Genomic DNA, 18,711 nt, shown 5'->3' with positions numbered 1-18,711 from the left:
AAAGTTCCTTAGACAACAACATCTTTTAGTCCATTTACTGTGAGAATGAAAACGCCCAGGGTCATTACGTGCCAACAACAATTGGACGGTCCAACTGTGTTTTGAAGATTTGCGAGGCATATACTCTTCCTCAGAACCTACCTAAGAAGCTGGAAGTAAAAGGCACGACTGCAGAAAGGACTAAATATCTGTTCGACTACATTCGTGAGTTCTGCTCAGCAGAAAGAAGCGGCTCGTTCTGCTAATGGCCAGGCGACTCTCAGAAGGAAGCGACTCCTCCTGCTAATGGCCGGGCGACTAGCTGCGCCCCAAGTGGAGAGACTGGTTGTGTCTGCATACATAAACAAGAAAACTCAAGAAAAATGAGCAACAATTCAGGTTTGTTACAGGACACAAAAATAGTAATGTAATTCCTTAATTGGATACTGACTGTACTTTCAGAACGATCTTTTAAAATATCCATCTGAATAATTATTATTATTATTGTTATTAACATAAGCATTACTAATATAATTATTGTACAACTATCTCATTTGTAAATCTTAACCCGTTCGGTGGGCGATGCGGCGAGATCCGCACCTACAAGTCGCACTGTGGGGAACGCGGATATATCCCCCGATTCATTTTTTTTTTTTTTTGCCTGAATGCAGAAGTTTTTTTTTTTTTCAGCAGCGTATTCCGGATGAGTCTGTCCTCTGATGTGAAATTTTTCAACTATGTTCTCCCAATACCAATGTGTCATCCACGAGTTGCTACGTAAATTGAAATAATAAATGTAGTAGTTCAACCTACTCAATACAAGTAAATAAGAGATGTAGAGATTACATTCCTATTTAATTACAAGTGGAAATGGTACCGGTTTCGACCCCAGTCTGGGTCATCATCAGCCGATTATAACTCGAAAAACAATGCATAAGTAAGAAAGAAGTTAACGGTCTAGTCCACACAATATCAGTTGAAGAGGCGATATAAAAAAATGGCGGGGGTAGGCACCGTCATGAAGAAGCCGAAGACGAGTAGCTCAACCGAAGTAACTTCCAAGATCCAGAAGATCGGCGCGGTGTTTACGTCAAATGCTAGGTACCTAGGTACATTTTTGTGAACTAAGCGAATACTTTATCATTAATCTATCCTTCAATCTCCGTCAGCGTATCAAACTACAGCACTTGACATTGTAAACACCGCGCCAATCTTCTGGATCTTGCAAGTTACTTCGGTTGAGCTGCTGTCTTCGGCTTCTTCATGACAGTGCCTACCCCCGTCATTTTTTATATCTCCTATTCAACTGATATTGTGTGGACTGGACCGTTAACTTCTTTCTTACTTGTGCATTGTTTTTCAAGTTATAATCGGCTGATGATGACCCAAACTGGGGTCGAAACCGATACCATTTCCACTTGTAATTAAATAAGAATGTAATCTCTACACCTCTTATTTACTTGTATTGAATAGGTTGAACTACCATATTTATTATTTCAATTTAACTGTGATACTTTTCAATACGGAACAATGAAATTTTCATCTACATAAAGAACGCAGCTGAGTCCGAGCAAGAACGACCGAAGGCCTAATAGCTCTGCGCTGAAGCTTTAGCTCATCGCCTAATCGTCCCTTGGATGTAATAGTATTGCTGTAGAAAGGATTACTGGATTATGACACTGAACAGACTTCACGATGACATTTTAGAACTGTGACCCGATTTATTTTCCCCAGTCTGAAGTTTATCCTTCACGACTGGAGTGTGTGTTTATCGCGAGTTACAGAACATTTTATTACCATACGCATCCGTAATACAGTCATATTTCATTATTTCTGTGTGAACTGCTGAGACCAGGGTTCTATTCGATCCTTTTTCGTACATTTTTTTCCATTAAAATATCTAACGAATTACCGGCCCCCGCTGTTAGAGGAAGATGACTTACGGGTCATGATAAACGAAATGCTGGAATTTAGGGGGGAGAATTGTGATATTAGTGAAGTAAGTTCTGCCGAAGGGTTATTCGTAAGAGACAAGAAATTACCTGGATTAAGTATTGCAGGCTCGAATATACAGAGTTTGGGCATAGCTCATGCGAATGTTCAGCAGTCGCAAAAGAGACAACACGTGTTCGATTCCAGTTCAAGTACTGATCATGACAGTGACAGTTGTGACGATAATACTGATCAAAATCCAACCATTGCAAGTTCTTCGTTAACTTGTACTGAAAATGGACAAAGAAATTCCCGCTTTGATCCAAATTTCCATCGTGATGCAAAGAGTGTTTTAAGGGAAAATAAAACAGTGAAATATTTAAATTATTTTTTATGATGATATACGCCAGAACATAGTTGAACAGGCAAAAGATGCCGAGCAGGAAATCGGCACATAAAACCCAGCTTAGTAAGATGAAAGGAAGGAATCTAGATCAAGACAGTGTCCGGACAAATAAGTACGAAATAAAGCTTCTTATGGCCGTTCTGTTGCCGCAGGAGATTGTACAGAATCCTAAATTAGGAGACTATTTCTCGCAATTGCTTCTTCACTACGCCTATTTTCTATGAGCTGATAACACAGAAGAGATTTTTTCTCATCAAATTGAATGGCCTACCCGGCCTCCTGACCCCAACTTGGCAGGTTCGATTCTGGCTCAGACCGGTGGTATTTGAAGGTGCTCAAATGAGTCAGCCTCTTGTCAGTAATTTACTAGCATGCAAAAGAACTCCTGCAGGACTAAATTCTGGCACCTCACTGGCTCCAAAAACCGTAAGCGTAGTTAGTGGGTCGTGAAGCCAATAACATTATTACAGTGGAACCTTGGATTGCGAGCATAATTCGTTCCGGCAATATGCTTGTAATCCAAAGCGCTCTTATACCTAGCAAGTTTTTCCATAAGAAACAACTGAAACGCGAATGATTCGTCCACAAGAAAATATTTATTCGAATACCATTTCTAAAACAAAATATAACGTAAAAACAAATTAAAGTGCACTTTTCCTTACCAATGACTGTTGCTTTTGCCTCAGAGTATTTCACGAAAATGTAACATTGCATTGTCATTGAACAAATTCATCGCTCGCACTGCTACAGCCTTATTCCGATGGTGTTTTTCTATAAAATTTTGCACCGTTTAGCTCATTTTGCACTTCTGCTGAATCTCAGTTGAAGTGGGATTCCATTGAATTTTCCTCCTCTTCCCCGGATGAGATCTCCATAACCTACTCCTGTTGTTCGCGATGCAGGTCCGTCAGTTCATTGGTGGTCAGTTCGTGGCTATGTTCTTACAACAGCACTTGAATGTCCACATCATTGACCTCCAGCCCTATAGTCTTCCCTAAGGAGACAATTTCATCGACAATCGGCGGCGGCTAATTGTCACCAAATTCCCCTCAAAGTCACGTCCAAGAACAGTCGGGCCACAGCTTTCCCCAAGCGGAAGTGAGAGTTCTCTTGGTGACTCCATCCCAGGCTTTATCGACTATCTTCAGGCAGTTCACGACGGGGAAACTATTTCTTCCAAAATCTCAGAAAGTAATAGTGTTTTGGTGTATAGCTTCTTGAAGTTCGAAATGCTGATTCATAAGCTGGAGTACTGTTGGGAGGAAGGAACTTAACATTAACAAACTTGAATTCCTCCAGTAAGTCGTCCTGAAGGCCTGGAGGATGAGCAGGAGCACTGTCCATAACCAGCAAGACAGAGGCAGATTATTTTCTGAAAGGTATTTCTTCACTACAGCACCAAAGACCTCGTTCATCCATTCACAAACGGGGGAGGGGAAAACGTAGGCACACACAACGCTCTTATTGCGGAACCTCACTAGCTTATCAAGTTACAATTTATTTAAAATGTTTGCTCGTCTTGCAAAACACTCTTAGACTAAGTTACTCGCATTCCGAGGTTTCACTGTATTATTAATAATTTTCCTCCACAGCTTTTAACATATCTTAGACAATGAGGTGGATAATGCACAACTTCCTCCGAAAATATACGAGATAAATCCAGTATATGACCACCTGTTAGCAGAATTCTTACCCCTGATGGCAAAATGTCAATTGATAAGAACCTCTTGCTATGGAAAGAGTGGCTAGGGTAGAAAGTATACATAACAAGAAAACAATCTCATTTCGGAATGGCATTTTATAAATTATGCGAAGGTAAGGCAGGTTATATAAAAAGACCTGCTTCCATGTGTATCTTAATGAACAGCTGTAAAAGACATAACGCTGTGAAGACTGTAAATATTACCTGTATTGTAGTGTAATATAGCCCGTTTATGTCACTTATGAATTGTAGAGAGGCTATATAAACTAGATCCCTCGAAAGCGTCAACCAACGTAACAGAAAATTTTGTATTATAATTTATTCCATTGTACATCTTTTAAGTACATGTAATCTTTGTAAATCTATAATTCACATATACAGAAACAATCATTTCCAAGCAGAGATTGATAGTAAACTGCCCAAAATATTCAGGTGAAAGTTACTGTATTAAAAAATTAAAATAATCTAATTTTTCAACAATTAAATACATTATATTCAAGTAAATATTTCTCTTTTGGCCTTTCAATACTTCATTTTAGTCCAAGATTGTTATTAATGAAAAATATTTTCTTCGATCAGGGAAATCGCTCCCCAACTGAGAGTGAACTAGTGTGTACCAAGCTCCCTGCTTCAGGGAACTTCTGCATATGAGTGCCGCAAGTCTAAAAAGTTTTCACTTCTTTCAAATTCGAAAGACTTGTACATTTTCAATTTCCAGAGAATGAAGCTCCTATTATTCGGGGTAATTTACCCCATTTTCCATTTGATTTTCTCAAAATTCAATAAACTGTGTCTTACTACTTCAAAGTTACACGAAGTGATTATTTTAAGCCTAAAACTTCTGTTTTTCGCAAAAATAATCACAAATTTACCTATCAAAACATAAATATGAGATCTTGAGACAAACTACAGTTTCCTGGAGAACTCCACATACTTTTATGCAGGGTCAGTAGTAAGGAGAGAAAAAAAAGAAAACTATACCAAGATCAGTTTGACTAATACAAGGTATTAGTAATTATGGTATCATGTACAATCTGAGATTAGAATATTATGCAGGAGTTTTCTTACTACAGATTGGCTTAAGGTTCCACAATTACTTGAATTGTGGATAGTGCATGTGTGCGCCACAGAAAGTAAAAATACAAAATAAACAGACCACCTATGCTTCACTTTCTTCCAGAAAAAAATCATTCCACAACCAACTCGAACCAAACCACATATGAAAAAAACCTACAATAGAAATCTAGAACCAGTCAATGTGCATCCTTGATTCACTCCTCGCAGAATGATCTGAAAGGAGGCGACAAGGAGGGATTACTTTATGCACAATGTGAAACACTTGCTGCTACGTAAACAGCAGCAAGTTGATATTCTGTGCAAACAAAGCATAATCAGAACACTTACCGGATCCATCTCAAAATAGATTAGTTCTCCACCAGTAAGGGCAATTACAACTTGTCTTTGGTTGACAGCACATTTCACAATAGTCTTCTTCCCTGGAGCAGGCCATTCATTTACACGTTTGTCAGCACGAATGTGCCTAATGCCATTGGGATAGACCTGTGGATCAAAAGTAATACTTAAATACTGGAAGCAAAACAGACAATTAAGATCAACATTCAGTTAACAGTCCTAAAAGTTTGACGACTAAATATGTGCACTATGACATGATATGAAATCACTAAATGAAAAGACATTTCTCATATTTCCATTTCTTTAAAAGTAATCTTAAGAAAAAAACTTCATCCAGCTCTTTACCCGGCCGCAGTGCCCACACAATGGATTTCCAAGCAATCTATTGGCCAACCTCATTGATAAAATTGAGACCATTATGGCCCCAGGTACGACTATTCAGTGGCTACTGGCACAAAGAACAATGTTAACAAATAGCCGTTTTTTGTTCTTCTAGCCTTTTCCCCTACTCACAGCTGCACTCCAGCACTTGCTGAAAGGGGAAGATTGGACTGGACGAAATTGTGCACACAGGTAAAATCCCATGAGATACCTACACCTTTTCCAAGTCAGTCTGGCTTTTTTACCATCTGAACAGCAGCAACTAGTGAGCTTTCATATAGAAAGAACTTCTGCTGAAACCAAGGCCCACAAGATGACAATTTATAGTGGAGTGAGAGATGCACCTGCCCTTACTTTTCATACAGGCATGGCCATGGATGCCACATCAACCAACATAGGCATCACAAGCTGAGTTTCGGTGAGGCTCAGACTGCTGCTCCCAAACAAAGCGACAGCAATACTGAAACTCTTATTGGAAAGATGACCACTAGAAGGTGAAGGTAATGCTTGGAGCTATGCACCAGAGGCAGCAGCAAGCCAGGCTTAGTCTTGAAGACCATTAGTAGGCTGTTGCAGAAGCAAATGCATACTACCGATAAAAGGAGCAGCCCGAGCAGCCGCTGCTTCTATAGTACAGAATACATGATGAAGTGCTGGTAATGATGCTATTACTAATTATTAACTTGTAAACATTCTTAATATCTAGTCTGTCTGTTAGGTCATCAGCCCAGAGGCTGGTTGGATCCTCAAATAGCACCACCAAAAGTTATGCGGTTACAAGGAAACCACAAAAACCAATGGCAGCACCAAAATGAGGCGTACTAGGCAAGACGAGGAGTGAGGTAGTTTGCCATTGCTTTCCTCACTGGGTCAGAAAGTGCTATTGCAGCACGACTGACCCTATGAGCAACACCTTTCATAACACTCAGATGCACTAGTCGTGCTCTGAATGCCATTACTCAGCACCACCAATACCCCAGCAGCTTCCATATTGTCACAGCCATGGATGAGACTGGGACTTCGGTGAAAGCTACACTTTACTCTGGCCTGTATATAAACTTAAAAATACGTTGATTTCACACTGATTATGTACGTATTGTAAACACCACTCCTAAATGTTTATTGATTATTATTAATATATAGTATTTTTTCAAATTAGAATGTGCTGTCCTAACATTAAGGCATTTGCTGTTCTGGTTTTTCCGTCCCTTTTTCTTCCCTTTCAAAATGTTCATTATTGTGCATATTATTGTTGGCCTTAAGAAATCACTTGACAACTCCTATGTAATAGTCCGTCATTGGACTATACTGTTGGCATATTTCAGAATATGTAACTGTACAGTCCAAGGAAGCTAATTAAATGAATGAATATGGTTGTCATGGAAACGTGGGCATGTCCACTCAGGCCGCCATTGAGATGAGCCTGTTGGCCAGGTCGTGTTGCTTGGAGTTGCAAGTAATCAACGTCATTTTCCATATCAAAATTTAATCACGAAGTTTTACAATATTTAAAATTCTTCCACCGTTATGAAACCTTTTTTTTTTTTGCCTTTTGGCAAACTTTTTATTTGTCAACAGTAAATGTTTCGTTCCTTATTTAGGAACATCCTCAGTTGTTATTGTAGCTTCGGTGAAATGGTAAGATTTTAAACATGTTAATTTGCAGGTACATTGATTCACTTAAGAAACTACTAAAAATACCAATTAAATTAAATGATATTAAAAACAATGTAGGGGTTAGTGTGTTAATGATATGAGAACGGATGATTACATAGTTGGTCAGCTTAAAAACTAAGTCCGTTCATTTGAATAGTTGTTAAAAATTTCATTTTGTTACATTAAAATGTCTGTCTGCAGTTAAAAGTTTTAAAAAAATGTTTGATTTTGTAGCACTGTTCAAATTGAATGTTTTATCTTCTGTTCCTTCCAGGTAAGTTGTTATATATTATGAGTTTGCTTATGGTGCCTTTGAGTCTAATGTGGAACTTTAAAGCTGAATGCTGATCAATTTTTGTAAAGGGAGCTTCACTTCAATTTCTGAAATGAAATAAAATAAGGCAATGGGAATTTGTTTAACCCTAGAACTGCTGCAGGTTTTTCTGTCAAATGCTGCAGTTATTTTTCTCAACATACACCATGAAAATAAAATCATGCCTGTAATCACATATTAGTCCTAATAAATCCATATTATATACCAATAGAAAGCTAAAAGACTGATCTAAATGAAGATAATACAAATAACAAAAAATATTGCCACGATTTCTATCGTAAAATGCAATAAAATTTTTTTAGAGAAAGGAAATTGTTGAAATATTTTGCTCAAATAAAGGAATTTGAACTAGATAATTTATTTCTGAAACATGATATTCTGAAACGAACAAGTATTTTCTTACGTATTTCTCCAGTTATCCACTTTTCATTTCGTTTGCAAAATAAAACTCAAATTTTCATCGAAACGAATTTTGAGTTCCTTTCACGAATTTCGAACTTACGGCTTATCTTAGTTTTCTTAGGTCAGTTTCTTCTTTCCTGTGTTATCAAATCCCTTATAATAATCTGAAAAAATATCAACAGTTCACATTTATCCCTTCGCTGGTTTCTTCAAATATTGACGTACTGCCAATAATAACATAACCTCCACCGATTTGAACATCATTCCGGTCATCGGAAATTCCCATTACTTCCGAGGCACCTTGTGCTTCGCTGTGACTATCACTATTTTTGCTTCGCTGTCACTATCACTATTTTCAGGAATAATTTTCTTGTCGGAATTAAACAATAACTACTGTCACCATCGGTATTGTCACTAAGATCTTCGAAAATCTAGCTCTTGATTTCAGAATCGTCAAGAAAACGGGCTGCCATCTTGATTCTGAGAACATGTGAAAGTACTTTCACTTCTACAGCTAAATAAACTTGTCCAGACAGATGTTTGTGTTTCAAAGACTTTCAATATTGAAGATAAAAGTATAAGTATTCGGCTGGTATCTATATTATTACCATCTGGTGACCAATTATAAACCTACGGCGAAAGAACGACACCGTCTCTCAGAAAGACGATCGTACTTGACAGAACAGTGCACCGTCTTCCAGAAAGACGGTCCGCAGTTCTAGGGTTAAAAAAGAAAAGTACTCAAAAAATTTAAATTAACACCACATCAAGTAACATGTTCCTTTGATATCAAGGACATGTATACATATATTCCAGTGGACGAAACAATAAAAATTATCAGGAAGAATGTTATAGAACATAAACAACTCTGCATACCAGAAGTAGAAGATTTCATTAATATACTTAAATTCGTCACTAAACACAATTACTTCACTTTCAATAATAAAATATATAGACAAGAAGGCCTCCCAATGGGTGCTCCCACTTCGGGCAATTTAGCCAATATTTATCTTGATTACCTCGAACATACCAAAATAATAGGCCAAATAGAAGGTCCCAATTTATGGATACGCTTTGTGGAAGACACTTTTGCCTAATAGATCGAAGAGAAAATAACAGTGACGATATCCTCAATAAATTAAACACACTTGATTCCAGAATAAAGTATACATTAGAGAAAGAAAAAGAAAGCTCCATTAACTTTTTAGACAAATGTAAAATGGAAAAAGGAAGAGTTTGTCTTCAAGATACACAGAAAACCCACTTTTACTCCCATTACAATAAAGAACTACTCATTGCACCCAGAATCGCAAAAAAGGTCAGCTTATTACAGTTACATATATGGAGCGTTTAATATACCCCTTACACACACAGAAAGAGAAAAAGAACTGCTCTTTATTCGCAATCAAGCCCAATACAACGGTTTTGAACCAAAAATAATAAACAAAATAATCGGTCAATTCAAACAGAAATTACAAACTAACCTAAAACCCGAAACAAAAAAGAAAGACAAATACGCCAAGTTCACATTCAATAACCCTAACTTATACACAGTAACAAATTTGTTTAGAAAATATAATTATAAGATCGCATATTCAACCAGCAATAACACAAAGCATAAATTATTTAATTACAATAGTGTTAATTCCCTAGGAAAAAACAAACATTCTGAATCAGGAGTTTATAAATTGAAGTGTCACCAATGTACAAAAAGTTATGTCGGACAAACAGGGCGCAGTTTTACTGTAAGATACCAGGAGCATGTCAACACTGAAAGACATAAAAAAATTTCCGCGATGGGCCAACACAAGAGTTCAACCGGATATCAATTCACAACCATAGAGCAGGATTTAACTATATTGCATAAAATAAACAGAGGAACTCTCCTTAATACATTAGAAAATCTATACATTTATTTAGAACAAAAAATCAATCAGGACAATAACCTAAATGAAACTATTGACATTAGAAACCCTACATCTGAAGGGACACTATCAAGTCTTGAAATTTTAGGCAAAAGACGCAATACAAATAGTAAGAGGATAAATAAGACCGAAACTCCGCCATTTTGTACACCCCCTCTCCCTAGCCCTTCTAAAGTTGATGCTGTGACAGTAACCGACACGCCCCCTCCCCTCTCCGCACCTTGCCTCCCCGTAAGGAGGAGCATACAACGGAACGCACACACCATTACTATACAAGATGCAAAGCAGCAACAAACGTCCCTCCACGGGCACAGTAGAATTGGAGTCTAACAATAGCAAGGTAAAGAACTTTTTTATACATTTAGTTATTACGTCAAGACACATTTTTTTTAAAACAAATTCCCATTTCCTTATTTTATTTCATTTCAGAAATTGAAATGAAGCTCCCTTCACAAAAATTGATCAGCAATCAGCTTCAAAGTTCCACATTAGACTCAATCAAAGGCACCATAAGCAAACTCGTATAACAACTTACCTGGAAGGAACAGAAGATAAAACATTCAATAATTTGAACAGTGCTACGAAGTCAAACATTTTTTTAAACTTTTAACTGCAAACAGACATTTTAATGTAACAAAATGAAATTTTTAAGAACTATTCAAATGAACAGAGATAGTTTTTAAGCTGACCAACTATGTAATCATCCGTTCCCATATCATTAACACACTAACCCCTACATTGTTTTTAATATCATTTAATTTAATTGGTATTTTTAGTTTCTTAAGTGAATCAATGTACCTGCAAATTAACATGTTTAAAATCTTACCATTTCACCGAAGCTACAATAACAGCTGAGGATGTTTCTAAATAAGGAACGAAACATGTACTGTTGACAAATAAAAAATTTGCCAAAAGGCAAAAAAAAAAAGTATCAAAACGGTGGAAGAATTTTAAATATTGTAAAACTTAGTTGCTTGGAGTTGCCAAAACTCTCACCTCTGAGCAAAGGAACAAGTGAGCCGGAAGAGAGGGGAAGGAGAACGGAATGCAGGAATGTGGCAAGACTGCATTCTCACGTGCAATGATCCTCCAGCCCTATCTGTCAGAATGCTGCTTTATATATTATGGCTACCGGTAATTTTTTTCGCAACCATTATTATGTTTTCTTAGTTCACATGTTTAAATTTAATCGTCAATTCGCATTGTAACTGTAGACATCTATGCCTTTTATCTTGACCTTTTCCCCCCCTAGACCGTGGTGCAATATATGCACTGATATACAAAAATTTAAAACCTTTGTATTTTTTATTTCTAAAAGTTGGCTGGTATGTATGATAGAGAACACACTGTGACAATGTTTACTGTTGCTCGAGCCTTCACCCGTGTAACTGGACTGGACAGAAGCTGACATCTACCATCTAAATAATAGATATTTGACTGGTTGTTAGATAGTATGCGGATTTTAAGAAGTTCCATACTGAAACAAAACAAGTACTGCTGAAAAACACAGTCTCACGTAATTCTGGCTAACCGTTCATTGCCGTATTTAGGATTACGCCTAAAAATTCTTTGAATTCAGGAAAAGCAACGTCCACCTACAAACTCCTCATAGGCTCACATCTGAGGGCCGTAACCTGTTGAATGTTTACACTAGCATACCAGTTAGTCTCGCGCACAATTTCCAACAATAACTCATCACAGTCATGAATAATTGGAGGAAGTGAAGTAGGTTTAAACCCTTGCAGCGGCTTATAACCTGACGTATCTGTGAATGGGTTCCTTTGAAGTCCAAGTCAGTGACTATTTCCTCCAGCCATCAGTAGAGGTACCACCACTGCCATTTAGCACAATTTTCTCATTAACGGATCTTCATCACTCAATTCACCAACACAGTCTAGTGCCTCAATATCTTCATCACTAAACTGAAAATCACTTTCACCTAAAGGTCTGGCTATTTCTCATGCTGCTCGAACGACACCACGTTGCCAAACAACGTCTGTTTAGGAACTCATATGGTCTTCAGAGAATGCGCACAAGGCCTAATTTCAACGAGATTATAGCTATACATGGCTATAATTGTCGAAGGAAGGCAATAGCTTACTGTACCTGTAATTCATGCGCACATGACCTGACAAAGGAGTTATATCGGGAAGAAAGTCGTGTCGGGCAGCCAACATAGGACCTATGCGGAATATTCTCATTGTCGGGCATGGCCTGCCGCGTGAGTGCTAAGGGTTCATACATGCTCACATAAATCCCAATGTTTTCCAGAAGATGAGTGTCAGCCTGGCAATGCAGCTTCTAAGCAGGTTAGTAGTTGTGCGTCTGGCGTTTTCATACCTGCCAACTTTACAAAACCAAAAATCAAGAGATTTTGATATGAAAATCAGGAGATACAATTGGTCTAAACTGCTCATTCTACTTATTGTCTCAAAGCCTGACTGTTGCTATACAAGGCTACAAGGCTAAAAATTGCACATCTCTATTCCCTCACAGAAAGTAGGTGAGTGAGATGATCGGTCTCTGATAAGCCTACCGAAAATAGTATGAACTTGTGCACTTACATGCCATCACTTAGCAAATGCATAGATTACCGTATTTCAAGGCATAATCGTCGCACTTTTTATACCAAAATTTTCGAAAAAAAAAATTGTAGGGTGCGACCATTATACGATGAATATTTAATACCAGTATTTGTATTACTCAAAAAATGTATCTATAACTAAATTGTACTTGATACAAATTTAAAATGCACGTAATACTTGCGTTTATACATCAAAATAATTAAAATAGTCTAAAACAAAATTCATAATTTTTCGCAACAATTCGGCGAACGTTTTTCCAACCTGAAAATAAAAATGAACATATTAAGTTAATTTGTCATTAATTTGAGTATTAAAGTTAAAATATTACACTTGCAAAAAATTATCGCTTTGTTGTGAAATGCAGACTTACCGGAACGCAATTTATTCCAAATCTTCGGTGTCGCTATCGCAGGTTTCGCTATCTGATGCGCCGTCCTCACCTCTGTTAATACCAGTATCAGATTCTTTGTCTCCCTGCCACACTGCGCCATCTTCGGAACCGTCTAGTGCATTCGAAATCCCAGTCCTTTTGAAGCTCTTGGAGACTAGTTCAGGTGGTATAAGATCCCAACTCTTCTTCACCCACGAGCATAACAAGTCCCAGGGTGGACGCCTGATATTTCCGGCGGGCGTCAATTCCTGATCACCGCTCATCATCCACTCGTTGTAAAATCGACGTAAGTGGTCTTTAAAGGGTTTATTAACACATACGTCTAGTGGCTGCAAAGCAGATGTTAGGCCACCAGGAATGACTATCTGTCGTGTCTTATTTGTAGTGAGAATTTGCTTCACTTCGTTCACGAGGTGACCTCGGAAACTATCTAAAACCAGCAGAGCTGGTTGTTTTAGTATTGCACCAGGTCTTCTATTCCACACAGTTTTAACCCAGTCCAGCATGAGTTCTACGTCCATCCAACCCTTTGGTTGCACTCGTACATGAATTCCACGGGGAAACTGTATATTCTTAGGCATCGTTTTCCTCTTGAAAATGATGTAAGGCGGCAACTTTCTCCCGTCAGCTGTAATGGCTAGCATTGCCGTGCATCGCAACTTCTCACTACCGCTGGTTTTCATTAATACACTCCGTGATCCTTTTAGCGCAATAGTGCTGTTGCGAGGCATATCAAAAAAGATTGGAGTCTGATCGGCATTACCGATTTGAGAAAGCAAGTACGAAGTTTCCTTGCGCAAACGTATGACAAATCGGTGAAAATTTACAATCTTGTCCGTGTAATCAGCAGGCAACTTTTGGCTTAGTGTTGTTCTCCTTCGCACTGACATATTGTGTCGTCGCATGAACCCCTTAATCCACCCACGAGTCGCCTTAAACTGAGTTACCGGTATGTTGTGTTTGCGCGCTACCTCCTGTCCCTTAATTTGTAACATTTCATATTGTTACGTATTTCACTGACGTACCTAAACACTTCTTCGTCAATTATAGGAAACTTCCCTGTTTTAGGACCTCTAAACGCGCGTCTAGAAGGGTTTGTGCTTTTTAGCTTGTTTTTTACTTTCCGCCAGTCACGCACCAACTTTTCACTCACAGAAAATTTTCTTTCTGCAGCTCTGTTCCCGTGTTCAGCGAAGGCAATTACGCTTAGCTTGAAGCCCGCAGAATAGTTTCTATATTTACCCATAATCGCTTATAAATGCTTCACACGTTAATGTTTTGCGATATAAATGACTTTCTGTAATTGTTCACTATTAAAACAAATTATTTCTGGAAACACCCAAAACACAAATTAAAAACTTAAATTCTCACGCACACATGTCTACAGTAATCACGTAAATCTGAAACAAATAAATGCATCTGTGATCTGTCCATTCCAGAGCAGCCAGTACTGTTAGGCAGCAAGGAAGCATGCAACAATTTATCAGTTTAGCTCGTTGGTTTCGACACACTACTGCGCTTGCGCAAAGCTCGCAAACCGGAGCTCTTAGCTAGCGCGGTGTAGATCTACTGTATAGTTGATTGTATTCCGAGACGTCAGTAACAAACATTCAATTTTTTCAATTTATTTTAAACATACGGTAATTAGGTTAATATTTCTTCCCAGTTATTGATGATTTTACATTACATTACTGACGAGTTTATAAAATAAAACTTTAATAGCATTGGATAATAATTATCTTGACTGCTTGGATAAAAGTTTTCATCCCATGCCCGGACACTTATGACGTAGTAGTAAGATAAGAGTCTAGCGATGACAACTGAGACATCGTAAATAATTCGGCTGAATAATTCCGTGGAAATCTGCGTTATCGTCTTGGATTTCACTTCGTGCGCAATAACACAGGAGCCGGCCCCATGGTGTAGGGGTAGCATGCTTGCCTCTTACACGGAGGCCTCGGGTTCAATTCACGGCCGGGTCAGGGAATTTTACCTGTATCTGAGGGCTGGTTCGAGGTCCATTCAACCTACCTAGCCGGTATTTCCTGGCGACGTTGCCGATAACCGATAACTTACAGCCTTATGTATTTCAAATGGGAACTCATAATATGTAGGTAGTGAATAAATAGTACACTGTCTCGTGACTACGTTGTCAAACTGCCGATAGTCTACCGGTAAGCCATGCGTCGTACATATACCGGTATTATTTATTTATACGTTGTGCAACATGTCGCAAACGTGACTGTGTTGCTAAATTGCCCATAAACCATACACGTATTTAAATTGCGCATTCATGTGCAACTTACGTTGCAGTTCCATTTACCTTTTAACCAGATTAGTGAAGAAAATTTGGACGTGCGACGATTATGTAATTAAAGGTTTAAAGTCCGATTTTTGTATTGAAAATAAAGGATGCGACGATTATGCCGTGAAATACGGTAATATATTGCATCAAGCGCCCGTGCGATTATGCGAAACGCAATGCTGCTTGTATCAAATAACTAGCTGATGTACCCTGTGCTTCGCAACAGTATTCTCAGAAAGACTGCCATTATAGTTTTCCCATCTGAAGTCAACATAGATCATTACAATGCCACCAGTATGAATGTCGCAATTAAAAGAAACGCTGTCATACGATATCTTCGATCAAATGAAAACAGCACATTTTCTCACTTTTAGTGAAAAGTACTAAGGTGTCGATCTAAAAGTTCAAAGTTTCAGAGCTTGAATGACCAGGCTGCAGACAATCGCGAACACTCCTGTGTAATTATTCCATTTAAGTGTGCACACTGCTCATTCTAATCACTGCTTCAGAGTAGGGATCGAATAGCTGGAATACTATGATGATCCAGTGTGTTACGTACCAGCAGCATCAGAAAATTTATGAACCAGAGGAATGGCATGCTAAAGAAGAGAAAGATCGAACTCCACTCCCCAGTAACTTCCCGCCAATATTCAGGCAGGCTGTTATACTCTATACACAGCAGTAATCCCATCTATCGGAGATAAATGGCAGCAGAATAAACAAAGCACATCACAACAAACAATGGTCAATGTAATGTTCTTGTTGATCAATTTTATGAGCTTTCTATATTGGAGGCCTTCACATTTAGTTTTCTACCGAATCTGTGATATTAGAGGATCTAATGTAAAGCGAGTCGTACTTTCTTTCATGACTCCCTCGTGTTATTATTCAAGCGATTGTTCATTACTTTTTCCTCAATGTGTAACATTTTTCATTGTAATCCATGTATGAGTAGATAATGTTTCAGACATTTGACCTTAAGGTTACCTACAGGCTGATGGCCTTAACAAGGGGCGAAACATGTCCCTGAGAAGTGTGTACAGTATTGTAGAGATTTCATCCATGAAGCACGTGGCTTGTATGGAATAGGTGGTGATAATAGAATATTATTTGCCTAAGTCAGTTTCAATACGGATCAATCATGACAACTCTCTCTTGCAAAATTGAATGAGACATAATCAGAAATTTTATTCTCTATACCTTTTCAATATGACCAGTAAGACAGGTAATCAAAAATTAAATTTTTAGCACCTTCCCCTAAACTACCATTTCGAACAGAGTGAATAAAATGATTTATAGTGTAGACTGTAGTTACATATTCCCTGAATTTACATAAAATTCTGTTCACACATTTTCTCGTACCTGAGCGCTGATATGGACTTAGCAAAAAAAAAATCCAAATTCATGAATCTCTCTCCATAGCCAGTACGGTAAAAATGTGCAAGACATAATTAATAGGAAATTTAATAATATGTAACTTTAATTAGGCAGTATTTATCGATACGGCCAATAACAACACACATATTTGAGAAATAAATTTTAGGCCTTCCCCTAAACTACCATTTCACTCAGCGTGAATTATTTATGGCCTAGATTGTAGCAACTTATTCTGCGACGTTATATACCGAGTTTCATTAAATATTCTTCAGCCGTTTTCTCGTGATGAGGAAATGGAATTGACTAGACTGATGCGAACGAACACGAACAGAGTACGAGAGATTGACAGTCGATATAAGCCTACGCGTCGCAATATACAGGTTTCAATAAACATCGCACATTTACGCACATTAATAAACGTCAATATTTCTTTTGAAAGCGGCCAATGAGTGAAGGACTTCCAGCCACTGGCGTAAAAAAGCTGAAATGGAGGGATGTGAAAACAAATGTTTGAAGTTCACGAAAAAAAGCTAAAATCAGGAGAAATAATAGAATAATCGGGAGTCTCCCGCCTAAATTGGGAAAGTTGGCAGGTATGCGTTTTTATTATTAACTTTATTGGCCACATTGGACCACTTGAGTCTTCCATGTACACTTTTTCTTTGAAGGTTGTACTGCTTGATTCTTCTTATCTGCCCGGTACTTTTTCATTTGTTCTGATCGCAGTGTTCTTAACTCTTCTGAAATCCCTACAGGCCTTCTGTGCAACATTTCAGTTGAAAATTTGTGACTCTTAAGAAGGGTGGTAATTTTATTCTTGTTCTCTGCATATGTAATTTCGAGTCCAACTGTTTGGAGGTCCTCTTGAATATCTTTGATCTAATGCCCTCCTGTCTTCTTTCACAGATTTCTCAACACTAGTTGTCGTAAATAATCAGTCTGCTTTCAGTTTTGAGGAGCTGATCAGTTCCGTCATTTTTAATTTGGAACAAGGTTTCACAAGCGTAAGTGGCTTCCGGCAAAGTTATAGTTTTGTAGTGTTGGATCTTAGTCTCTATTGGCAAGCACTTTTTGTTATAAGTTGACCAGGTTAGAAATTGTGCTTTTTTCATTTTGTTGGTTCTATTTATCCATGTTGCCTTCTCACTTAGGATGTGCATAATGATTTCTCCAAGGTATTTAATTTGTAGGACTATGTTAAATTTTTGATCCAAATATTTTCCAGAAGATGAGTGCCAGGCTGGCAACGCAGCTTCTAAGCAGGTTAGTTGTAGCGAGTCTGGCATTTTTATAATTATTAACTTTATTGGCCACATTGGACCACTTGAGTCTTCAATGAACACTTTCTTTGAAGGTTGTACTGTTTGATACTTATCTGCCCAGTACTTTTTCATTTGTTCTGATCTCAGTGTTCTTAACTCGTCTGAAAATGTACTAGGTCCACACGGTTATGGAGACAGGAACCCAGAAGGAGAAAGTCTTCCAGATCTATGTGTATGGAATGGCTTGAGAATAAACAACAGTTGGTTTCAGAAGCAGCTAAGTCAAACTAACAAAATACATTTGGAATGGAGATACTAAAACTCTGATAGATTATTTTCTATCAGACAGCGAAGCAGGAAAGACCATATGTGATGTTAGAGTTATACCAAGTGAAAGCCTAGACAGTGATTACACTTCTCCTCGCAACAATAAAGCACATTGAAATTTATAGACCTCAGAAATACAGGAAACCAAAAATCAAGACATGGGAGCTAAAGAAGGCAGAGAAAAAAGTTGAATACACAAAAAAGTGACCAATAAATTACCACCAGATGCATTACAAAAAGGCGACATCGAGTGGACTAGATTCAAAGAAAGCATTGTCAGAGCTGCAGTAGAAGTTTGTGGTAAAACTAATAGCAAAATGAGGGCAAAAGAAAC

The 18,711-nt window shown here is 38.0% G+C and overlaps 1 protein-coding gene and 1 non-coding gene across 2 annotated transcripts in view; both read right to left on the bottom strand.

Annotated features, from left to right (window-relative positions):
* The window catches only part of Sf3b3 (splicing factor 3b subunit 3), a 258,058-nt gene that overhangs the window by 77,444 nt on the left and 161,903 nt on the right, over positions 1-18,711 (bottom strand). The window contains exon 11 of the mRNA XM_067137901.2: positions 5,424-5,579. Within this exon, the coding sequence (XP_066994002.1) occupies positions 5,424-5,579 (156 nt within the window). The remainder of the gene's footprint in view (positions 1-5,423; positions 5,580-18,711) is intronic.
* LOC136859345 (small nucleolar RNA SNORA68) lies at positions 5,274-5,400 on the bottom strand. The gene has a single exon (XR_010858981.1). It is a non-coding gene; the product is annotated as a small nucleolar RNA SNORA68 (small nucleolar RNA).

Source organism: Anabrus simplex, chromosome 1 (assembly GCF_040414725.1).
Source record: "Anabrus simplex isolate iqAnaSimp1 chromosome 1, ASM4041472v1, whole genome shotgun sequence".
Classification (NCBI taxonomy): domain Eukaryota; kingdom Metazoa; phylum Arthropoda; class Insecta; order Orthoptera; family Tettigoniidae; genus Anabrus; species Anabrus simplex.
This window is presented reverse-complemented; position numbering and strand designations above follow the sequence as displayed.